Below are 23,630 nucleotides of genomic sequence, written 5' to 3' on the forward strand. Positions count from 1 at the left end.
GGACCATGTTTTATCCCTGAGGGCTGACACTTGTCCCACCTCTGGTAGCCAAGAATAGATCAACCAGAAAGAAGAACCCCGTTCAGGATTAAGGGAATCGACTGGATCTGATGCAGAATGAAAGGAGTTCTGTTGCTGAAGATCTTAAAGAACATTTCCAGCCATGCTAATTCTGCTTGCATGTATTCTTAAATCTTCCTCAGTTGTTTCTGTGTTTGTTCTGTTAAAGGTACATTGACTGAAGCAGAGAGAGGAGGCGTTCAGGTTGCGTCTTGACTAAACTCACCATCTTCCCTCCTGTTTTTGTGGTGATGTAGTGGCCGTTGAAATTCTTCAGAAAACTTTTGTTCCTCATTGTTGTGAACTTGTAGCGTCATTCTGAATGTTTGGACTAGTGTGGAGTCTGTCTTAGTCTCATTGCATTTTAACAAATGCTTTTAAATGAATTTGCAGTTTTAGCTAAATAAATGTTAAATGAACTTCAATCCAGACAACTTACCGGTAAAATGAAGACTCTCCAGCAATGTTTTATGGTGCTCATAGAATGGATGAGCTTGTGGTTGAAATATGGATTTGGAAGTCTTTTAAGTGCTTTTCCAGTAGTCAACAGCTGGTTAGTATCACCAGGTGTCACTAACAGAGGCGATTCAGACTCAGAGGAGTGGAAAACCAATGAGGTGCTGCGTACGTATCCCCCAGGAGATGAAAACAAAACCAAGGTTACAGTCCAAACTAGTTCCCATGCTTTTCACGTAAGTATGAAACAACATGTAAATCTCCTAACAATTACAGTTAATGAAAAACTAACCAACAGAAACCCTGGTTTAATTATTTATTTTACAGGTGGACCTGCAAAGACTTTCAGAGTGCAGCGAGTACTTCAGGGCTTTGTCCCAGTCTGGAATGAGGGAGACCTCGGAGAGCCTCATTCACCTGGACCTTGTGCCTTCCTCTGTTTTTCACAACTTCCTTGAGTTCTCCTTCAATCACAACTTCACAGTTCCTAAAGAGGAATTGGCAACACACATCAAGGTATACATACAAAGAAACATTTTTAAAGAAGCTGTTGTGTGACTTGACCTTAATCCAATCCTGCTTTTCCCACTATTCCTTTTCTTTTTCTTTTTTTTATTTCAACTCCTGAGGTAAGCAGTTATCTCCTAGCTGAGGCTTTCCTCTCAAAGTGCCTGTCAGTCCTCGCAGATGAACTGAGTCCATTGAACTGTTTGTCATACCTGAGTCTTGCTCAGGAGCTCTTTTGTGTTGAGCTGAAGATGACAGTACTGACTTATCTGAGTAGAAACCTGATGGAACTGCCACACATAATCAGGTATTCTGTGCTTTTATGACTTTCTAAAACATTTAGAACATTTTCTAAACTTTTTTTTTGTCACTGAAACTGTTTGACCTCTCAGGCACCTGAAGGATGAGGACAAAAAGGAAGTTATGACCCTGAGGATGCAAGGAGACCAGCATTTTTGTTGCCTCAGGAAGGAGAACTTGACTTCATGGAAAGACCCAGAAACAGAACGTGCCCGGCACATTTTTACCTGGAAAGGGCCAGAGGATGGAGACTGGCAGCCAATCACAGAGCTTCCTTTTAAGGCTGATAAGTGGTGTTTTACTACAGTGGTGCTTTATAACTACCTGTATGTCATAGGAGGCTACAGGACACGTATGAAGAGAGGCTGGGAGTTCAGCAAGGCTTCCTTCAGGTATAACCCCTTCACGCGGTCATGGGCGGCCACATCACCTCTATTAAAGGTATTTAAAAAGTGCTCTCAAAACTTGTGAAAAACAAATCTATGTAAAACCAAAGAAAATTATCGCCATCTGTTGCTTTGCAGCACAGGAGGCACTTCAGTGCGGTGGCCTGTGAAGGCTGCATTTACGCTGTGGGAGGCTGGTACTTGTACTCTCTGGTGACTCCAGACTCTAGCACAGCTCTTTACACAGCTGTAGAGTGCTATGATCCATGGGAGGATACATGGAGGTTTGTTTCTTTATTGTTCCTTCAAAACAGCCAGCAGAGTTGTGCAATTACACGATTAAGTTGTAATATTTTATATGTTTCTCATATAGTTCGATTTCCCCTTCAGAGATCATCATTCATTTATGTGTGTAATTTTTTTGTCTTAGGTTTGTTTCATCATTGCCCCTCACTGACTTCCAGTTCACCATGTCCTTGTCCCATGACGTGCCACTTGCAACCAGTCTTGGACACTGCATATATGTGCTGGGTAGCATCCAAAGGACTGGAGAGAAGTTACTACTGCAGTACAACACAATGCAAGGTGCAGAAAGCCAGAAGAGTATGCTCCTGCTTGTTCTGGTTTTGTTTCGACTCAAAAGATCACATTATGCTTCTATAAATGACTATTTGTTTTTTTTTTTTTACATTAGTTGAAGTAGACTGGTTTTGACTAGTCTGTGTCTTAGACAGCAGCCAGAAAACTGTGTCAAACTCCAGTCCTCGAGGGCCCTTATCTGGCAGGTTTCCCTGCACCAACACACCTGATTCAAATCAAATGGACCAAACACCTAATTATCAACCTGTTCATTCTTTTCATTCAGGTGTGTTGGAACATAGAGACAACAAAAACCAGCAGGATACTGGTCCTGGAGGAATGGAGTCGACACCTGTGACTTAAAAAATCTAGGACAAATCCCGACAGGGAAACTAAGCTAACAGCTACTCAGAACTGGATGGCAAAAGACCAAATTATCTATAAAAAAAAAAAAAAAAAGACTCAAAATTCATATGGATTTTTATTAAAAATTACATTTATATGATGGACATATCTAATAGATCTGATGGTCCAATACCAAAATATTATGAGACTGTAAAAATGGAAGAAAGGGCTGGAAAAACAGTTCTTTAAAAAGTGAAAAAGCAATGCCATCAGTAAGCAATTCATTTTAACATGTGTGGAAACAGCTCCTGATGATTCATCAGCAGCAGGATACTGTAATAAAAAACAGAAAAAGAAGGTCTAAATAGTGGCACGGTCCCAAAATCTGCATATTAGCTTTGTTCAAACTGCTGTAAGATGTTTGTTTTTTTTAGGTTTAAGTTATTTTAGATAGTGCTCATTCAATGTAGTTGTTAGCTTCCCTGAAAGAATTATGTGCTTTGAGGGGTTGGCATGACTGGAAAAGTGCAAAATTAATACAAGTCTATTTACCCTTAACTACTGAAGAATGGCTTAACTCAACCCCCCCCCCCCCCCCCCCCCCCCCCCCCCCCACACACACACACACACACAAGAAATCAATATAAATATATTTAAAAAATTTAGTTTATGCATTTCCCATATATGAAAGTAACATGAAAGATTTCTGTATTTTGTCACCCTGTCAGACTCGTGGTCCGAACTGCTCCCCACCCTTACCAGAGCAGATGTAGACCTCCCTACTCTTTACTTTCTGGGGGCCACAGATCAGCTGCTTGTGATTGGGGGAAACAACTCCGAGAATGTGGTGACATCGTTCTGTGTCCAGTCAAGCAAGTGGGGACAGGTTAGTAAGAATGAATTTATTTTATGCATGTATGCAGCATGAAGATCTTTTCTATATTCTTACCTGGTATGTTTGTTTTTTTTGTTTTTTTTTTAAACTCACTGAGCCTCTTTTTCTCTAGGTCCACAGAGCAGAAAAAGTAGCCTTCACTGGGCAGGGGACACTTGTAGATGACCAGCTTTTGATGCCCAGTATTGAGCACAACACTGTCATTCGGATGGATCTCCAAACTCTCTCCATTAGAAACCTTCCAGCTCTACCCATCTCTACTCGATATGAAGCCACATTTTATCTTCACTTCTAAGTTCGGCTCTTATCATTTCTTCTTTCTGTTGAATGTGGGTTAAAACATATAAAAATAATTTTATTAGCAGAAATATATTTTTAATATGCTAACATAACATACACTACTCACAAAAAGTTAGGGATATTTGGCTTTCAGGTGAAATTTATGGAAAATGCAATATGTTCATGCTACAGTGATATAATATCATAAAAGTAAGACATTTAAGTAGAAGGATGCACTACTGATTTCCTCATCTCAAAAAATTCATTCAACACAAAAGGTAACAACAATGGTAGTTACACCACAACAAAAAATTTGAACGTCTCAATATCTCGTCATGTGCCCTTGAGCATCAATTACAGCTTGACAACGACGTCTCATGCTGTTCACAAGGCAACTTATTGCCTGCTGAGGCATGGCATCCCACTCTTCTTGAAGGGCAGCCCTCAGGTCATTGAGGTTCTGGGGTGCAGGGTTTCGAGCCTCTACACGACGGCTCAGCTGATCCCACAGGTTTTCAATGGGATTCAGGTCTGGAGAGAGTGCAGGCCGTTCCATTTGAGGTACACCAGTCTCCAACAGCCGTTCCCTGATGATGCGGCCTCGATGAGCAGGAGCATTGTCGTCCATGAAGATGAAATTAGGCCTGTGCTGTTCATGTAGGGGCACAATCACTGGATTAATGATGTTATTCAGGTAGTATGGGCTTGTCACTGTACCATTCACAAAGTGTAGGGCAGTTCTGTACCAAGTGGACACCCCTGCCCACACTGTAACACCGCCACCACCAAAAGCTGGCCTGGTGACAACAGTGGCTGATGCATAGCGCTCTCCCTGACGTCTCCAACATCGTTGCCGGCCATCATTTCTGCTCAGTGTGAATCGACTTTCATCAGAGAACAGCACTGAGGCCCACTGGTTCCTCGTCCAGCGTAAATGCTTCCTGGCCCATGCAAGACGATGATGCCTGTGCCTGGTGGTGTGGTCAGGTACCCGTGCAGGTCGTCTAGCACGCAGACCACGCTGATGGAAACGGTTTCGAATGGTCTGACGTGACACTTGGGTGCCTCTCACCTCTCTTAAACGTGCCTGGAGTTGAGTGGCATTCATCATCCGGTTTCTCAGGGCAGTGTTCACAATGTAGCGGTCATCAGCACGGGATGTGGCCAAAGGACGTCCACTTCTAGGCCTTTCTGTGACTCTTCCAGTCTCTCCATATCTCTGTTGCAACCTGCTGATGACACTCTGTGACACTCCAAGCTCAGTGGCCACTTCTGTCTGAGAACGTCCTGTTTGAAGCATCGCAATGGCAAGGGACTGTTGTTCCATTGTTAGGTGTCGTCTTGGTCTCATGATGTCAAAATGTGAACAGCATGATGAGGACAACTGTTTAAACACCAGCTCTAATTGAACCAGGACATTTATTGGTCAATTCAAGGATCACACACCTGCCGTGATTTTTGCCGTTAAGCTCCTTGTTAGAGAACAGCAACTTGTGCAAAATTTATTGAAACATTTAACAGTTGGACATGTGCATTTACAAGCTTAGAGAAGATCACATTAAGTTCACCTGTACAGGTTTGAATGCATTTTAGGCTTGTTGTGAAATTTCACCCAAAAGCTGAATATCCCTAACTTTTTGTGAATAGTGTATGTGTCCAAGGACAGCCTCCTTGATGCTTGATTTAATAATAAATTTCTACAGCTTTTCAGTGTGGGTCAGTATTATTGTGTGTTAGTGTAAGTTATACTTTTAGGCATGAGATTTAAGAATAAATTCTCAAGGGTTTTTTTTTTTTGTTTTTTTTTTTTTATTATTACTGATGGATTACATTTAAATGCAAGCGTCCTGAAAGGCTGATCTGAATTGGATGTCACTTTTTTTGTCTTATTTTCATTTACAGTCAAATTTTAAAAATGCGTTCACAACTTATTATGAACTGAATGTAAAGTGTTTGTGCCAACAGACAATAACAGCTATGAAATACTTGTGATATAATGTTTAACATGCCTTGTCTGCAGGTAAGGAGTGAATAAGGTCAGTCATATGAAAGTCTGTTGAAGACAAAGAAAGAGACTGACAGCAATGAACGACTTCACTGTTTATTCTAATATTTAAAAGGGAAGTTGCCCAGAGCATCACACCAGGAAGTTTTGATAAAAATGAAAATGGATTCATCTGAAGCACATGAGAATGAATCATATATCTGAATTTATGGTTGTTTTAGGAAGAAGGGGTGTGTTAGAGATTTTCTTAAATTAGTTCACTCATAGGTTTGAAGATTATATTGTAAGTTAAACTGCCACAGTATTTGTAAGACCACTCTGAAAGCATATCCGTATCATTTTGTAGCTGCCTTCTTAAATTATCTGCATCTGCGTCATCTAAGTGGTTTATGCAAGGAAGTTGTGGTTCTAAGTTTCTGCAGTTCATTCCTGCTTTCAGAGCACAGGTACGATCACATGCTTTAAGAGTCTTAAGAAATGATTATGATCCTTTTCATTTGTTCATTTTTATATAATTTTACAGCAAAAAATATTCTTAAAGCATTGAAGATGTGAAAGTTCTTTCTGAGCAAATACTTTATGAGAGTGGTATGATGTTCATTTGGAGCTGCTTTTGTCCCATTAGGTACACTGCCTTACGGGTGTATAAAAAGTCTTCTAAGACTATTTTAATACATTTGATTGCTACTTACTCTTAGTAGGTGAAATGTCGCATGTCCATGGACAGAACTGCAGAGGTGTCAGACCTCACTGCACACGAGGTTAGGCTCTGTTCATGTTTGGTGTCTTGTTACAGAGAGAGACATGTCATGGGTGAGAGAGGGCAGTGTTGAGGAAGAGGGAGGGGGGTTGGAAAGCACAGGAGACGAAGGCTATGTACTCTACCTGAGGAAAGCCACTTCAAGGGCACAGAGCACACTCGCCTCAGTACAGAAGAATTTCAAAGCCTTTCTTGTTCAGATTGAAGTCACTGCTTTCCTTTGCCTGAGTCCGTTACGGTCATTTTGGTTCAACAAAGGTAAAGTATATACCTGCCAATGTTTTTCACAGATACTTGTAAGTAAACTGTGTGTGTATAAAATAGGCAAGGGTAAAAATGACAACAGACAGACGTATTTAAGTGCTTTGCTTTCAGAACATGTAAAAAGGAAATTAAAAAGGAAATGTAATCATGGGGAATTTAAATGACAGAAGAGTTCACATGATTTTAGTACAGATCACAGTGACTGCTACAATATCCTTCATTAAGATGTATGCAGAGTATTCTGTAACACCTTTATTGGTAGTACTCCATGTTTATATTTGCATGCCCATCTGAGATCTGTGCACATGCTCAGCTGGTTTACCACTATATCTGGCCAATGAACTTTGTCCCAGTTGGTGACTGTTCAGTCATATGACATGGAAAAAGTAATACCAGACGGCTATTGTATGAAGGGATGTATGAAGTCCAAATATTTTCTGTTTGCCATTTCAGAAGGTCATCACATTTATAGGTCAACTAATGAATTCTTTCACATTTTCACTTTGTCTTTTTGATAGTTTTGATTTATATAAATTACATACTAGAGACTTACCATATCACATTATTAGTGTGTGTAATGTAATCATAATCCTCTTAAGTTTTTTGATGTGCATATCATGGAAGGACTAGCTCTAAGAATTGACACACAAACTGAATACAATGCAAAATAACAAACATAATGAATTTATAAGAACTTAATTTTGTTTACATGCTAGCCTGCAATAACTATGGTATCTTACTGAAGCTATATTTCAAGTAAGGATTAAACAACCAGGAGCTGTGCATTACACAGTTTTAATGCTCAAAGCGGAGTCGAGAACATCACCACGAGCAGAGCATTAAAACCATGTAATGTACAGATGTGCGCTGTTCAATCCGCTTATACCAGTCCCACACAGTAATCATTTTATAACTCATTTTTATTTCTTTTTACAAAACTTACTAAATATGGTAAAGTATAGGAAGTATTTTATGTTGACCTCAATGTTGCTGTCGAGCTACAAAGTTTTTCGCTTTTACACCTGTCGAAAGCCAGCTGATCTGAATCAGTTAACATGTTGCCGTGGTGACACCTTTAACGGAGTGATATAACATTGATTTGACTTGCCAAACTACGTGCCGATAGTATAAACTGTTTTAATTGGTCCTTGCATTGAAAACTTATAGTGTCATTGTTATCGACATTAGCGCCACAAAGAGATGGCTGAAGCACATCAGGCAGTGGGCTTCCAGTTTACTGTGCACCCTGATGGTGTGGACCTGAAACTGAGTCAAGAGGTCATCAAAAACATCTACTTGTCAGGAGTGACAGCATGGAAGAAGAGAGCCATTCAATTCAAGGTACAAACACCAGCCTCCCAGACCCTTCCATAAGCTTTCTGTGTTCAGAATATAAAGACACTCAGATGCTCAAGTGTTAAGCATCAAGGGTATTTTAATCTTTATTAATTGAATGTAATTTAATATTTCTCACTAACAGAACGGTGTACTGGCTGGAGTCTACCCTGCCAGTCCATCCAGCTGGATGATAGTTGTGATCGCCATGATGAGTTCCTTGTACATTCACATAGACCTCTCTCTGGGGATGATTGACGCCATCAAGGAAAACCTGCCATACAAGTTAGTACCTGATAATACAGTGTTGGTTGTCAGTTTTGAAATATTCTGCTGGTACTTTAAGCATTATAGATGAGCTGTTTTGAGCAGAATCGGCTGTTGAAAGCCACAGTTATTCTGCATTTCTATGTTAAATTGCATACCTAACCATATGTTGATGAAGTCAGCACTGTGCCTTTTCTGAGCAGAGACTGTGTATCAGTGCAGACCAGAGCTGTGATGAGTGCCATTCTGTTTGCCACTGGACTGTGGTTGTTCCTCATCTACCTCCTGAGATACACTCTCAAAGCGCTGCTCTCCTACCATGGATGGATCTTTGAATCCCATGGAAAAATGAGTCCATCAACCAAAGTGTGGCTGGTATGTTTATCTCTTTGTCATTCAGTTTCTTCGTCTGAGTTTTTACTAAGCTACTAATTTAGATGAATCATCTGGCCACGTGCTCTCAGCTTCCTTCATAGATCTTAACTCAGAAGGTAAAATGGACTTTAAGAATGTGTTGATGTTGTGATTACTTTTCCACCAGAGCCTAGTCAAGATGCTTTCTGGACGCAGGCCACTGCTGTACAGTTTCCAGGCCTCCTTACCCCGCCTTCCTGTGCCTAATGTGGATGATACCATTCAAAGGGTATAGAATTATACATCAATAACTTTCCATAACAGATGCCAAACAGTTGTGGCCCAGTAGTATCTTTAAACATTTAGCATGGAAACACGACCTGCATCTTCTTGTAAAATCCTAATAACAATGCCTGCGTCTTGCAGTAGATGATAAATATCTGGCATATCTCCTTGGCAGCAGACCTTTCCTAGATGCCATGCAGGATTTTCTCTCAGCTGTTCTGTTATATGAGGTGTGTTTCTGCAATAACAATGCTTCTGTGCCCCTAAAACACAGATTATCTTTTCCACAGTATCTTGAGTCAGTGCGCCCTCTGCTGGACAATGAGCAATACAACCAAATGGAGATTTTGGCCAATGGCTTTAAAGAATCCAAAGCAGCCCGGTTACAGAGATACCTGGTCTTAAAATCCTGGTGGGCAACAAATTATGTGAGGAGTGTTTCGCAAATAACACAACTCTGGAACTTAAATTCACTTCTTTCACAATATTGCATAGTAATAACTTGGTAACTTCTGAAGGTAAGTGACTGGTGGGAGGAGTACATCTACCTCCGGGGAAGGAGTCCCATCATGGTCAACAGCAACTTTTATATAATGGTGAGTTAAAATACGAGGTGAAAAAAGCACAATACGATGAGAAATAAGGATCACATTTATTTATTCTTAATTATTTGTGCTCTACTATCTCTATGTGCTTGTTTTGTGTGTTTATTCATGTGAAGGATCTTTTGTACGTGACCCCAACACACCGACAGGCCGCAAGGGCAGGAAACGTGGTCCATGCTATGTTGCAATACAGACGCAAACTGGAGCGTGGTGAACATGCACCGGTACAACAGATCACAATACTTGTCATGTATTGATTTTGACCCCCACAAGGTTAAATTTAGTGATCATTTTGTCTTTTTTCCTCCTCAGCTGAGAGCTTTAGGGATTGTCCCTCTGTGCTCCACTCAGATGGAGAGGATGTTTAACACCACACGCATTCCTGGGATTGAAACAGGTGAAACCTTAACCTGCATGGTTGAAGGCTTAACGTGTGCTCAAACATACACTCCCTGCTTTGCTGGGTGTAAACTAGGGGTGGGAAAATCCAGTCGAAAAATCAAAAATTGGGATTTATTTGCTTTTTTTTTTTTTTTTTTTAAACATAAAAAAAAAAATCCATTATCAAAATTTTTGTAACTCTTATTGTTTTTATTGATCTTTTAACTTGTCTCCTTGGCATTATAGCAGCAGAACGATGGTCTGGCTTATTGTGGTTTTTTCCTCATTGAAATCAAGAAAAATGTCAATCAAAAAAAAGTCTTATACATTTATTTTGTTTTTAATCTACAAAAATTAGCAATATCAAAGAATTGTGAGAATCGCAATTTAAATCAAACCGGCACCCAAAAAAATCAGAATCGAATCAAATTGGTACAAAAGCATATTGTCACAGCCCTATGGTAAACTTTCCACTATGCTGCACCTGTGTGTTTACCATCATAGCACTGCAGGTCATGCTTTATTTGGGTCATACATGTGAAGAGAGATGGTGCTATTGAAGGGAATGTACTTCTAATTTCATTATGCATAAAATCCATGTTACAAATCTGACCTTTTTTGACTAAACATTGTTTGCAGATATTGTGCAACACCTAACGGATCGAAAGCACCTGGTCGTCTATCACAAAGGCCGATTCTTCCAAGTGTGGCTCTACACAGGAGGGCGCCACCTCTTACCCAGTGAACTAGAGACACAGTTTCAAAGGATCCTCAATGACACATCAGAACCTCAACCAGGAGAACATAAACTGGCTGCTTTGACTGCAGGAGACAGGCATGCACAAACACATGCACAAGGAACATGCTCACGGTTGTTAAGCTTTTATTAAACTGTATCAAACTGTCTTTTCTAGAGTTCCATGGGCTCGGGCTCGGATTAAATATTTTAGTCAGGGAATAAACAAAGTGTCCCTTGATGCCATTGAGTCAGCTGCTTTCTTTTTGGCACTTGATGATGAGCCAGAGGGTTACAACCCCACAAAGACTAACTCTCTTGACGGTTATGCCAAGTCGCTGCTGCATGGAAGGTGTTATGACAGGTAAGCAGAGGAGTCACAGAAAGGCCCCAGGTCTCACCCTGAGTCAAGACTTGACATTCAGTAGGGTGTGTGTTTGTTTTTTTTTTTCTCCACCCAGGTGGTTTGACAAGTCTTTCACCTTAATCTCATATCCTAATGGAAAGATGGGAGTAAATATTGAGCATTCCTGGGCTGACGCACCAATCGTGGGACACATGTGGGAGGTGGGAAATATGTTTTAAACCAAAAATAAAAGCAGATTCTTAATGTTTGCACTGTTCTTCAATAATTTCCTTTCTATTTAGTATGTTGTTTCAACAGACTGCTTCCATCTTGGCTATACAGAGGAGGGGCATTGTAAAGGGGACATAAACAGGAGCCTGCCTGTTCCAACTCGACTGCAGTGGCAAATTTCAGAGGAGGTAAAGGATGATTTCTGATTATTATTTCAGTTTATTTCTGGATTTTTCTGATTTGAATCTCTTTGTTTTTGCCGCTGTGTTAGTGCCAAGATATTGTAGAAGCTTCATATCTGTCAGCCAAACAGTTAGCGGATGACGTGGACTTCTGTGGATACCTGTTTCATGACTTTGGGAAAGGCCTGATCAAGAAGTGCAGAACAAGCCCTGATGCTTTCATCCAGCTGGCCCTGCAGTTAGCACAGTTCAGGGTAGGCCTGCTCTCTGTCACCGAGTTACTGATAAATTTCCTCATTGTTCTGTTATTTTTCTAACTCATTTCTAACTCATTAAATTAAACCAAAGTTTTCACTTTTTTTTTTTTTTTTTTTTTTGTTTAAAGGACCAGGGTGTTTTCTGTTTGACATACGAGTCATCAATGACTCGAATGTTCAGAGATGGACGGACAGAAACGGTGCGCTCCTGCACCTCTGAGGCCGTTGCTTTTGTCAGAGCAATGGAGGACACGAGTGCAACAGTAAGCCGGATACAGAAAAGCACTAAAAAGTCAAAACGAAATATTCATTACCATAAAACACTAGCATGACATGATGTACTGACCTTATTAGCTGTGGTGTATTTAGCCTTTTTTTTCTCAGAATAACTAAACTTTGGACGCATGCTGTGCTCCAGATGTGGTGTCATGACATAGTGTGTGTGTGTGTGTGTGTGTGTGTGTGTGTGTGTGTGTGTACACATTTATTGCGAGACTAAAATGTCACATTATCAGCTGAGGACTCGGTCACCAAGACTTCGAGGCAGCATATCTCTGTGCCTTGAATTCTGAACTCTCTGTTGTTTTTACAGAGGTTAAATTGACCCTTTTATGTGCACAAAAACAAGGTTATTGGAATATGTCTCAGCAACATGCTTGTTTTGTGCTTTTATTTGTGGATGTACATAGGAAAGAGCATTAAACTAAACTGAATGATTGCCTTCTGCTTTTGTGACCAGAATGCCCAGAGACTTGCACTGTTTTGTAAAGCAGCAGAGAAGCATCAGAACATGTATCGTATGGCCATGACTGGATCTGGCATCGACCGCCACCTCTTCTGTCTTTACATAGTGTCCAAATACCTTGGTGTTGACTCGCCATTTCTTACAAAGGTTAAAAGTATAACCATCTCTTTCTCATCGTCATTTAACACACTGCTTCACAACTAATCTTCTATTTTCTGTTCTGTTTTTAATATCCACACTTCCAGGTACTTTCAGAGCCATGGAAGTTGTCCACAAGCCAGACTCCACAGCAGCAGCTGAATTTAGTGGACATTAACAAGTTCCCTAAATACGTGGGCGCCGGAGGGGGATTTGGTCCCGTGAGTAAATTCATTGTAGGTGGAAATCAACACATCAGATAGCATATATTATAGCATTATTTTTGTACTTTTCCAGGTGGCTGATGATGGCTATGGTGTCTCGTATATCATTGTTGGAGAAAACCTCATTACATTCCACATTTCCAGCAAGTTCTCCAGCCCGAACACGGTAAGAGCACGAAATGAGTCAATAAACAGATCAACCTACGAAGGCGAACAGCATCTGTCCAAACTGAAAGTTTTTCCGTTTCTCTGCTTTTCTTTGTGACCTGTAGGACTCTCACCAGTTTGGTCAGCACATTCAGAAGGCCATGACTGACATCCAGGCACTTTTTAAACTTGAAAATGATAAGAAGCCAGTGGAGCATGCAAAGTGTGAGCATCTGGAAAATGGGAAAAAGCACATTTAACAGGCCCGGGGGGAGGGTCTTTGCCATGCCTTATAAATAGGGAAACGTCTGACAGCATTTAGGATCTTTCTGCATTTCATTTTACAGAAGTGGGTTCATCCCACTCAGTCAGACAAAGTTGTAACTCCTTTAATTTATTCCTGCTTATATTATTTGTATCAGAGTTGCTTTGTTTAATGCTTAACTTATCTTTAGAGACAGGACACACACAGTTTTTACAGTATTTGTTTCTCTCCTATTAGTGTAAGCCTCACATTGTATTTATGCTGACAAATGTAAAAACATCTCTGTAAAAATTCACTTTGTAAATATATTTGTCTGAGGAATCCAGTTTGAAACAATGTCTCTTGTTGGATTCTTGGGAATTCATATTTGGAGATCATTTTCATCCATTGTGCTACTAATTTGCTATTATTTCTTTGCTAATAACCATCTTCATGTTTGAATACACAAAAAGACAGAAAAGCAAAGTATCAGGATAAACGTTTATTATAAGAGGCGAGATGGAGAATATATGTTGTTACTAACATTTACAGTTCCTCCAGATTCACCCGTGCAAATTAGGACCTAAACATTGACCAACTAGGAACATCATGGTCTGTTTGCTTTCAGCATGTTATCTGGCACCTCTAGTGAATGCACTAAAATCAAAATAAAAGGCAACCACCTCACCGAAAAGAGCAACTCGTTTTAAACCAGTTCTTCGATCATATATGTTAAACTCACATCGTATTGCTGAAAATATGACCTACTTTGAGTAGATGGTAGAAAGGTTTGTTTCCTGATGGCTGTGTAGATTTCATCTTAATCATTAAACTATGATCTGCTTACTGTGTGTGTGTGTGTGTATATATATATATATATATATATATATATATATATATATATACATATATATATATATATATATATATATATGTATAGCTAAAGGGACAAGAATCTGTTTTTTAGACCTGGTAAGTCTATCTTGTAATCAGAATTCATACAATTTGATGTAGTTATTTTACATTAGTACAGCTCCATGGTAGGAAGAACAATCCATCTTCACTTTGAATATTTATTAGTTTATGTGGGGACGATACAAAAAGTCAAAGTAATTAAAAAAAAAAAAAAACAAGCCGTTCTGGTCACACTATGTTTTTCGAGGCATCAGATACAGCAATGAACTAAAACTAGGCTTTTAAACTGTACAAAGTGAATGAACAACAAACAAAAACACCAATACATAGTGCGCCTGTTTGATGAGAGCAATTTTAAAAAAGACAAAGAGGCAACAGACTCCAGACTTCCTAAGATTCAAAATGAATCAACAGTATGAGATTATTGTCTTCATTATCACTCTCTTATCAGAAGCTGCCTGCCAGTCAAGCACACCGAACATAACAGACACAAAAGGCAAATGGATTATAAGTACGGTATGCTCTACTCCTTGCCAATTAGTTGGTTTTTTTTCATGGGTAAACTGCAAGTTGAGTCCACTGGGTGGCGATGTGCTCCCGAGGCCACAGTGTGGGGCTGTTTCCACGTTGATTCACGCCAACCCAGTCTTTGTTGTGCATTCATTATTTTGTGGAAATATTTCGACACTCTAGGATGGTTTTTGTAGTTTATGCGTCTAAAATCTCTCAACAGAGCGTTTGGGTTCAGGTCTATGATGCAGCAATCAGAGGATTAAGAAGTTTTACCGGGTGAGGGGTTGACATTCTGCGTGGCTGCTTGTGGCGCCACCTCAATGATTCGCGGCTTGTCTATGATGCGAGCCGTGCGGTTTCCTTTCTCTACAATCCCGATGATCCACGCTTGGTGGCCCTCTCCGTATTTTGGCGATTTGATCTCAGCACAGAAGCGAGCAGCCTGCTCCCGAGGCAAACAGATAAGCAGACCTCCTACAAGTGAGAGAGAACAGGAAAATGTAAGTCTAAATGATGATGGATCACCGTACCAAGGCTCCCTTCTTTTCTTTCTAAACAGTCTCCCCTCTGGTCCTTTTTGTGCTTTTCGCATTATGATAAGTTCACAAATTGTCTCTTACTTGGATAGAAAAGTGTTGATGGTGAAAATCTTGATCCTAGCAACACCCCATGAGTGTCAACTATGCAGCTCATTAACAAGCTCGCAACTTGTTTGGTGATAAAAGCAGAACAATCACCAAAAACATTCACTGTCGGAGACGTCTGCTTTGAAAAATCTGCTTTTTTCTCGCCTTTCTGTTGGACGGTTATTAGTATTTCAGGATTCATACAATTTGTCAGAACTGATGTGATAAGAAACTTTTTTTTTTCCTGATTAGCAGTTATCATCCCACTATATAGACATGGAAACACAAGGACCTTTCTGGAAATGAAAAATCTGATACTTTTGCATCAGTAGAGTGGTGACAGTAAGAAGTGCTCTTATCCGAGCACCTTAGTGGGCACAAGTGTCACTCACTGCTCTCATCTCCAAAGGCAAAAATGTAAAAACGGATGCGAGCCTTCGGTGAAAAGTCTCAAAGAGTTTCTTTTTTCCATTAACACTGAACTACAAACAATACTTCTTTGAATTAAATAACTTTGATTTCAGGAATTGGGAAAGTCAGAAGTAAAACAGATTTTTTTTCTGGAAGTAATATTTTAAGGACTTAACAAGAAAATAAAAAAAAAACCAAATCCTTACTTTTGTTTTGTTCTTACATACAAATTTATGCCTTTAAGACTCCATCCTCACATGTTTGACCTTATCTGAACAGATGTTTTGCGAGACGCTGCACGCTATAAACAATATTTAGATTGAAAAAATACAATAATTAAAACAGGCACTAACACAACCATGTAAATTTATACCTGACGTTTCAGGGCAGGTGCCATGCATGAGTCCAAACATGTTTCCACAGGCCTTTGACACGGCAGCCATCTTGGCAAGCACTGGGAGGTTGTGAATCACAAAGGACACCTCACTTCGCTGTTGTCGCGCCAGCGTCTGAGCGTGGCCGAGGATGCCAAACCCTGTGATATCGGTGGCTGCGTGGGCGTTGAAGGTGTGCATGAGACCAGCAGCTGCAAGGAAGAAGAGAAAAGGAACTCAGAAATGCTTCTCGATAATAAAATTATTCACATGCTTGTTTTTTTTGCTGTTTTTGTGCTGGAACATTTGCATTTCATTTTAATTAATATTTAAACTAACAGAAGCAGATTTTGACGCATTCTGATTGTATGAAAAGTGATAAACAAAGAAATCCTGATTGATTGTTTGATCAGAAGTTAATCAGGAACTGTTTCTATTCTTTGTTCACAGCAGATTGTTAAGTTGACGGTACAGAAATGATCCAACCTACTCGGTTTCTTATGGCATTTGACGCGGACAGTCATGACGCCTGATAACGGATGTTGTCATGTTTGGCATTTACAGTCATCATCTGCCATCCTAATTCTTTATGTAGCCCTTTGTCTAGTGTATTTAATATGTATTCATTAAATACATAATAAAAGCAAGAAGTTAGAACCAAAAATGGTTCTATATGAACCACTGATTTTACATCCCAGGGTAATCAGACTGATTCAACTTTAACCCTAAACACTTTGATCACTAAAAAGTCCAACTGAAAAGGCTGACCACTATTACATCGTAAAATGTTTAATTACCAAACAATCACTATTTATAACTACACACTTTTTAATTTTTAAGTATTATTATTTTACCCCCTATTTAAATATGTGACTTATTTGTAATAAGAAAACTATATTTCATAACCTTTAACTATTCCCAGTAACTAAAGTCAATTCCTGTCCTCAGGCCTCCTGACCTGCCAGTTTTATAGACAACCCTACTTTAACACACCTGAATGGAATAAAGGCTGCAAAGAACTTGATGAGGAGGTTCAATAATCTGACCCAGGTGCTTTGGAGCAGGGTCATGTTTAAAACATGCAGATGGCCTGAGGACCAGAATTGAGAAGCACTGGTTTAAATAATGATGCAACATCGACAGCTGATAAATAAGAAGCTGTCAAATCATCATCTTATCTTTAATAAATAAAAAGAAATAGTTTATTAGTAAATAGTGGTACATGATAAATATAAGTCTTTAAATAAACCATGTGATCAGTATCTGCTCATCCTGTTTCCAGTGGTTGTTGGTCATTGATCTGCTCCAAAAATCCTGATCAGAATGCTCCAATGTCATGACATGTTTCTGGGTTAACTCATAAAGTTGAATTCTCTAGCTTTTTGTCCCACATGTATCATTATCATAAAGTTATTGGAAGGGGTGTTTATGTGGATTAACTTTTAATGATCAGACGCTACTTTTCCACAGAAGGTGCAGAACAGCTGAGCACCTGCAGGGGGCGCTGTGATTTCTAAATTCAATATAGCTGATCTTTATTAACGTGACAGGAATCGTGACAAGCAAAAATAAGCTGCACTTCAGATCCAACATGTCAGTGATGGCTTTACCAGTCCTGTTGAGCCGGGCCATGTTCATCATGGCTTCGTGGTAGGCCAACTCAACATCTTCCTGGGTCACCACAAGCTTTATCTTGTTCCACTTCTCAGGCTGAACAAGACAGAAAACAAATGCAACTAGTCATTATTGGATATTCTTAAAAAATTATTTAAAAAAAAAAAAAAAAAAAAAAAATTAAAAAAGCAGATAGACTTGCAATATCTAGCCACTGGTGCACTGCAACAGCTACTTGTGTTCCAAGAGGTTTGGTCAACACCAACACGTCTCCTGGCACTGCATTGTCTGGCCTAAGAAATGTAGGAGATGGCACCATCATTATTTCTACTTAAACTTCCAGAAGAGGGTAAAAAAAAAAAAAGAATGAAAAGCAAACTTGATTCCTACATGATAAACTCATTGGGCTGACAGACTGTTGTGGCAACTCCTCCCATTACTACCCAGGGGTTGAGCACCGTTTGTCCACCGGTTACAGATGTGCCAGCCTCCTCCGATGCATCTTTAAATCCTTGGATGATTAGAGGCATGACTTTGTCTCTCTCCTGTAAACAAACACTAATGTTAGAGCAGACGCAGAATTCATAATTCAACACTGATAATCTGCGATAGCTCAAGGCATTCATTGCAAGAAGTGGGCCTGATGCAGTCACATTTTAACTAACCAATGTTTGCTGAAAGAAGCAGAAACAAATCCACCTCACCATGCTGGCATTGCTGTTCAGGTGTCGTTCAAGACAGGTGGACTCAAGCAAAAATTAAACAGTGTCACCACTGACTAACTCTGTTCAGACACCAAAATTTGCTAATAGGCAATGTTGTTAATCGGTTAAGTTTCCCCTTCCTCTCAGAAGAATCAGTGTACAAACATTCAAGAGCAGGCCCTCATTTTAGCCCAAACACACCCCAGCTATTCATCTATGAACCAATTCCAATGCAAATACAACCTAAATGAATGCATCTCAGTAACTGCTAGGTGTGTTTTATAAGTGTGATTTACCAGACTATCAAGCTCTACTGATACCCAAAACTTATTTAAAAAAAACAAAACAAAACAAGTACCAGTATTATGTCAAGAGAAAACAGCAATATACCTAAGTGTTTTGGACAGTTATGGAAAGGAAAAGCAGGAAAAAAAACAATCAATAACCACAAGTCATGGTCAAAACATGGCAACACATCTGCTTAATGCAATCAAAACTGAAGCAAAATTCAAGTGACGGTCATTTCCGTTTCCATGTGTTCAGAATGATGCAGACTTTAACATATTACAGCCAAGAGTGTCCCCATCTTTTATTCATTATTTCAATATCAGGTTATCTGAGCCAATGCATCCCCTGTGTGTGCATGACAACTGAAACTGGCAACTTTACAACACCATGAAGGAGCCTCATTGTTTGGTTTTTATTGCAAAGGAGAAAAATGTCAAAAACACCACCAGTGTGTCCTTGTGAATCTTCTCTTTTTAAATACTGAAATAAAACTGTGGATATGAGACACCACTGCTTAATAACTAGGCACACAGTGTACTAGTTATATTCAGTCACTAAAGTTTTTTGCTTCCCTGCCTCATCAAAGTCACTTTGTGAGCAGTACATACAGTCTGGACTCATTTTTCAGGCCGTCTATATGCAGACGGGTCCACAGAGACCTTTCTGGCCATTAGAAAACAAGACATAAATCATGTTGACACACACAAGACCTGAACTGACCCCCCCAAAGCTGCAGACTGTGTTTTGATTTTTTTTTTTCTTATAATAAAACCATTCAGTTAAATACTACTATCAGAAAAAATTATCTAAATGAAATATTTCTTACCTTCTCTGACATTTTATTGCTGACTCCTAGAAGCATTAACATGTTGTCACACTCTGTCACTCCCATGGCATACAGGTCACTTAAAACATTGGCACAAGCGATTCGTCCCTGTAAGAGAGAAATACTAAAAAATTAATAACATGAGTGGTTTGTGTGTCAGTCAGGGTAACATGAATCCCAAGCAAAACAGGCAACCAAGAGTAATTCATCTAACTGGGACATTTTCCAATTTCTGATATGAATTAAGAGGAAAACAATAAGTAATTCCAATAAAAGGTAAGCTCCATACCATCATGTAGGGGTCATCCACAATGGGATAGATATAATCTGTCGTCTGGACCAAAGAAAGCCCACCGTGTCTGAGAGGGATCACACAGGTGTCCATGCCTATACCTTATTTAAAATAAAATAAAATAAAAAAACAATTTAGCTGATTTGCAGAGTTTTATGCTTGACTTCTTTGTGATGCAGCACTGGGACAAAGCTCTGAAGTATTTTACAAAAGGACTTTCACACAGAACGAAATCTAGACGCCAAATAACTTTTTTTTCTTGTAAGTTTGTCCAATTTTAAGAAGTCATCATTTCACAAATGAGGATTTAGTTTTCTAAGCTTTGCTATGATGATGTGCTTCTTGCTCGAAACTAACAAAGAAACCTTCATACACCAGAGTCAATATGGTCAGGAATATGTCGTACACAGTGTTTAAAAACAAACACATACACACACAAAGTAGGTTTATATTGTGAAGATAAATTCTCATCAGACCTGCTTTGTAAAGACATTTCTTTACAACTTATTGGATACATTTAGCTATTCGTTCTGACACAGAAGGCATGTCCTGACTTTTGATCAGTGCTTATTCTTGACTCATTTATAAAAATACGTTAAGAACTTCTTTTTTTCTATGGCTGGAAAAGCCTCTTCGTTAGATGTTAGAAAGCATTGTAGTGACTGTATTACCTAATCGAGGCATCACTGCCCCCAGGAACTGTTCATCCTCTTGATAGTGGTTCTCCTGTAGAGTTTCTAGCAGCTTCTGTAACACATCTTGGGGGACCTACAGAAAGTCCAAACAGTGCCATTATTTCCATACATGATCCCCTTTTATAATGTGGTAATATCAGGTCAAAAACACAAAGACAGATTTAGTTATGTATGGCAAACCTTGCAGCCTGTGCCTTTGAGCTCAGCAAAGCGCGTGAGCCTGAAGTTCTTGTCCAGCTCATAGCTTTCAGGGTTAAAAGACTCCCTCACAGACATGTCTGAAGAAACTCTGGGTCCTCCCCACTGTTCAATGTCAATCAACAGGTAATTAAAAACAACAAATCCGGTGTAACAAACATTGTTTGGTTGTCACAAAGAAATAGAAGAATAACAGACTTAATGAACAAAGAAATTTAGCTGACTAGCGTGAATACTTATGTATATTCTTACTTAACATGTCATATCTGCACAATTTAAATAACTTCTGAATGAATTCTGATTTTCTATAGCTTAAACTTGTTTACAGTAGATACTTTAACTCCAGTCTTTTTAATTCATAGCTATTTATTAATTAAAAATAACTCCACATACTGTGCATGACTCATTGTTTCCCTCTGTATCAACTCTGTGATACTATGATTATGGTTTCCATTAACCTGAACAGAAAAGCCTGAAAGAAACTCATGGAGATGTTTTCATTTCATCCATGTTTTTATTTCACTTTTAAGGACAACGACACATGTTATGTCTGAGCCTCATACAATGAACCAGCTACATTTCCTACAGTTATTTCTGAATATTTCTCATTTCAACATCAGGATAATGGTTGAAAATACATTAAGTGGAAGATTGGGCCTCTGTTGGTACACAGGGGTAGTGTTCAAGAGAAAATGATCCCACGTTCATTCAACCCCAAGGCACTGGCTAACAACAAAAGTGATGCCTTTAACAAAACCTCCTATTTTGTGTGTTGCAAACAAAACGTTAACTTTATGGAGTTTTAACTTCAGAGCATGTGTGTTGACAGTGAGCGGTACGTCTTCCATATCTGTTTGTTTTGCTGAAAATGCAGGTTTTTTGTTTATTTCATGCTAGTCGTGGCTAACAAACGCGGATCCATGCATGCGGTGATGAGTAGCTCTGTGCAACAAAGAGCGCTTTGCTTATCAATGCAACACCAAACACGTCTCTAACACTACGCACGGTGCACTCTGCGACCTAAACACAATCCCTTGTTGCAAATCAACGAGCCCGCTTCTTGCACATGTAAGTTAAAAAGTTGCCGTAGAGCGCCGAATGAAAATGTCGGCGGCGGAAAAAATTAACCCCTTCCTGTCCCTCGCCATGCGATGACTGCAACATCACAGCTGCTATCAATAGAAAAACCATCAACGTCCTGTTTGTGGAACTACTCCAGTGATACGGTACAAAGGATTTGTTTACAGTTGGCCTAGATGTGATTTTAGGACCAAAGTGGAGTTATATTCGTGCACCATTTCCCCTTTAATTGCCCCGACCAGTTTATCCTTACCAGCTTCACGTTAGCGGTGGATCCCGACAGAAGAGCGGGGATGCCTCCAGCATGCATCGCGCCTGGAATTAGGTGTCCTACAAGAAAGCCTGACGAAAAGGGTTAACGTTTGTCTTTTTACGTTTGAGTAAGGTGACAAAAAATTCAAAACTACTACATCAGCTTCAATATATTTCTATAATGATTTTTATCGGGTGTGTATTTATTTGTAATAAAGAAAAACTGGTTGGTAATTTAAAGAGGAAACTAATCAGAAAACAAAAGGGTCCTCTGTGTGCTCAGTGGCGGCTTCAACATCCCCTTTAATGAGCCAAAAAGTCTGGCAACAAAATTTCTACAATGGAGTGTACCTTTAATTTAATGTTTTCCCTCCTTTTACCTAAAACTAATAAACATCAAGATATCTCCTTAACAATGATCCAAATGGCTAAAGAAGTCCAAATGCACTCTTCATATCATATCAAGATCCCGTCACTAATAACTGAAGGATGCCAATTTAAGGACAACAAATGTAAAAACAGATTTTTAAGTACAAACCTGACTAAACATTACTTTCCATCGCAATTAAAAAGGAAACCATTTTTTAAAGATTATAGTCCTAAATTTATGACTCAATATTTATCCTTTCCAATTCCACCTAAAGCAAAAGAAAATCAATTCAAAATTTTGAATGTCATTTATCCTTCAAATGAATTCCTACATAGTAAATTTAATATTGGTATGAACATGTGTACTTTCTGTAATGCTGACTTTGAAGCTGTAGAACACCTCTTTTATTCGTGTGGAAAATCGGCTGATTTCTGGGTTAGTTTTCAATATTGGATTTTCCCCCGCTATCCTTTAAAAAAAATTAGATTTGGTCTGCAAATGGAAAATAAGAGTTGAATTTGAAAATAATAATTTGATTATATTGGCAAAAAAATTTTATTCACAAATGTAGAGTTTTGAAAATTTACACAATTCTTGAAGCATTTATAAAGAACTAATTTTGTTGAAAAAGGCCCCGAAATATTGTAAATTCCCTAAAGCCTATAAATTATTTGACTTTTTGAATAAGCTGTTTGAACTACAAGTGTATTTTGCTGTTTCCCTTTTCTTTGTTTGCTCTCTTACAAATAAATCTACATACATATGGAATGTATGTAATATATATATATATATATATATATATATATATATATATATATATATATATATATAATCAAAACTTTAGTTTGCAATAGTGTTAACTCTTGTTTGTTTTGTTTTCATGTTTTTTTGTTTTTTTGTTTTTTGTTTTTTTTTCTTTTTTCCTTATGTTACAGTTTTACTGCTCAGTTGCATTATATGTACCTGGAAAGCTTTACACCTGTTACAAGCTGTATTGTTATACAATTTCTTTAAATAAAGTTAAAAAAAATAAATAAATAAAAAAAAAAGCAATAACTTAAAAAAAAAAAAAAACTACTAAACATTAAGATGAAAGTTAATGTACATTACAAAAACAGTGTTCTTGACATTAAAATTTGAGCTTATATTATAAGAATAT

General features: G+C 38.8%; 3 protein-coding genes and 1 long non-coding RNA gene across 7 annotated transcripts; 2 read left to right on the forward strand and 2 right to left on the reverse strand.

Annotated features, from left to right (window-relative positions):
- Positions 1 to 53: 53 nt before the first annotated feature.
- Positions 54 to 4,418, forward strand: LOC306763189 (kelch repeat and BTB domain-containing protein 11). The gene is made up of 8 exons (XM_079249929.1): positions 54 to 752; positions 844 to 1,032; positions 1,146 to 1,330; positions 1,416 to 1,764; positions 1,848 to 1,993; positions 2,140 to 2,294; positions 3,362 to 3,519; positions 3,641 to 4,418. The coding sequence occupies exons 1-8, from the start codon at positions 468 to 470 to the stop codon at positions 3,821 to 3,823; spliced, it is 1,650 nt and encodes a 549-aa protein (XP_079106055.1). The 5' UTR covers positions 54 to 467; the 3' UTR covers positions 3,824 to 4,418.
- On the reverse strand, positions 882 to 6,590 carry LOC306763204. 2 transcript variants are annotated; one of them, XR_013771522.1, is made up of 4 exons: positions 6,505 to 6,590; positions 3,583 to 3,848; positions 3,393 to 3,491; positions 882 to 1,003 (listed from the first exon to the last, which is right to left on the reverse strand). It is a non-coding gene; the product is annotated as an uncharacterized lncRNA (long non-coding RNA). The 2 variants fall into 2 exon arrangements; XR_013771523.1 differs by lacking the exon at positions 882 to 1,003 and adding an exon at positions 2,840 to 2,966.
- Positions 6,591 to 6,670: 80 nt separating this feature from the next.
- cpt1b (carnitine palmitoyltransferase 1B (muscle)) lies at positions 6,671 to 13,617 on the forward strand. Of its 3 annotated transcripts, XM_079249900.1 has the most exons (19): positions 6,672 to 6,830; positions 8,025 to 8,177; positions 8,317 to 8,456; positions 8,642 to 8,813; positions 8,980 to 9,081; positions 9,368 to 9,505; positions 9,596 to 9,673; positions 9,799 to 9,906; positions 9,995 to 10,079; positions 10,703 to 10,898; positions 10,978 to 11,163; positions 11,261 to 11,366; positions 11,448 to 11,564; positions 11,648 to 11,812; positions 11,944 to 12,078; positions 12,555 to 12,707; positions 12,806 to 12,919; positions 12,996 to 13,088; positions 13,195 to 13,617. In XM_079249900.1, the coding sequence occupies exons 2-19, from the start codon at positions 8,037 to 8,039 to the stop codon at positions 13,327 to 13,329; spliced, it is 2,364 nt and encodes a 787-aa protein (XP_079106026.1). In that variant the 5' UTR covers positions 6,672 to 6,830; positions 8,025 to 8,036; the 3' UTR covers positions 13,330 to 13,617. The 3 variants fall into 3 exon arrangements, with proteins under 3 accessions (XP_079106027.1, XP_079106026.1, XP_079106028.1); XM_079249901.1 differs by having other exon boundaries at positions 6,671 to 8,177; XM_079249902.1 differs by lacking the exons at positions 6,672 to 6,830; positions 8,025 to 8,177 and having other exon boundaries at positions 8,342 to 8,456; positions 8,661 to 8,813.
- A 228-nt stretch (positions 13,618 to 13,845) lies between these two features.
- Positions 13,846 to 22,114, reverse strand: sephs1 (selenophosphate synthetase 1). Its single transcript, XM_079249940.1, has 10 exons — positions 22,103 to 22,114; positions 20,752 to 20,874; positions 20,548 to 20,644; positions 19,874 to 19,977; positions 19,585 to 19,692; positions 18,157 to 18,311; positions 17,969 to 18,059; positions 17,763 to 17,862; positions 16,152 to 16,364; positions 13,846 to 15,215 (listed from the first exon to the last, which is right to left on the reverse strand). The coding sequence occupies exons 2-10, from the start codon at positions 20,845 to 20,847 to the stop codon at positions 15,001 to 15,003; spliced, it is 1,179 nt and encodes a 392-aa protein (XP_079106066.1). The 5' UTR covers positions 20,848 to 20,874; positions 22,103 to 22,114; the 3' UTR covers positions 13,846 to 15,000.
- Between the last annotated feature and the right edge of the window lie 1,516 nt (positions 22,115 to 23,630).

The sequence above is a fragment of the Telmatherina bonti genome (genome assembly GCF_933228915.1).
Source record: "Telmatherina bonti genome assembly, chromosome: 2".
Lineage (NCBI taxonomy): Eukaryota > Metazoa > Chordata > Actinopteri > Atheriniformes > Telmatherinidae > Telmatherina > Telmatherina bonti.

Bases quoted from the DNA above. Each gene is read 5' to 3' on its own strand.
- LOC306763189 (XM_079249929.1), top strand. From the start codon at position 468: ATGTTAAATGAACTTCAATCCAGACAACTTACCGGTAAAATGAAGACT. The intron at 1,331-1,415 runs GTATTCTGTGCT...TTGACCTCTCAG, and splicing joins GAACTGCCACACATAATCAG to GCACCTGAAGGATGAGGACA. The intron at 3,520-3,640 runs GTTAGTAAGAAT...CTTTTTCTCTAG, and splicing joins AGTCAAGCAAGTGGGGACAG to GTCCACAGAGCAGAAAAAGT.
- sephs1 (XM_079249940.1), bottom strand. From the start codon at position 20,847: ATGTCTGTGAGGGAGTCTTTTAACCCTGAAAGCTATGAGCTGGACAAG. The intron at 18,060-18,156 runs GTAGGAATCAAG...TACATTTCTTAG, and splicing joins CAGCCCAATGAGTTTATCAT to GCCAGACAATGCAGTGCCAG. The intron at 16,365-17,762 runs GTAAAGCCATCA...TCTTCCTTGCAG, and splicing joins GGCCCGGCTCAACAGGACTG to CTGCTGGTCTCATGCACACC.
- cpt1b (XM_079249901.1), top strand. From the start codon at position 8,037: ATGGCTGAAGCACATCAGGCAGTGGGCTTCCAGTTTACTGTGCACCCT. The intron at 8,178-8,316 runs GTACAAACACCA...TCTCACTAACAG, and splicing joins AGAGAGCCATTCAATTCAAG to AACGGTGTACTGGCTGGAGT. The intron at 11,164-11,260 runs GTAAGCAGAGGA...TTCTCCACCCAG, and splicing joins CATGGAAGGTGTTATGACAG to GTGGTTTGACAAGTCTTTCA.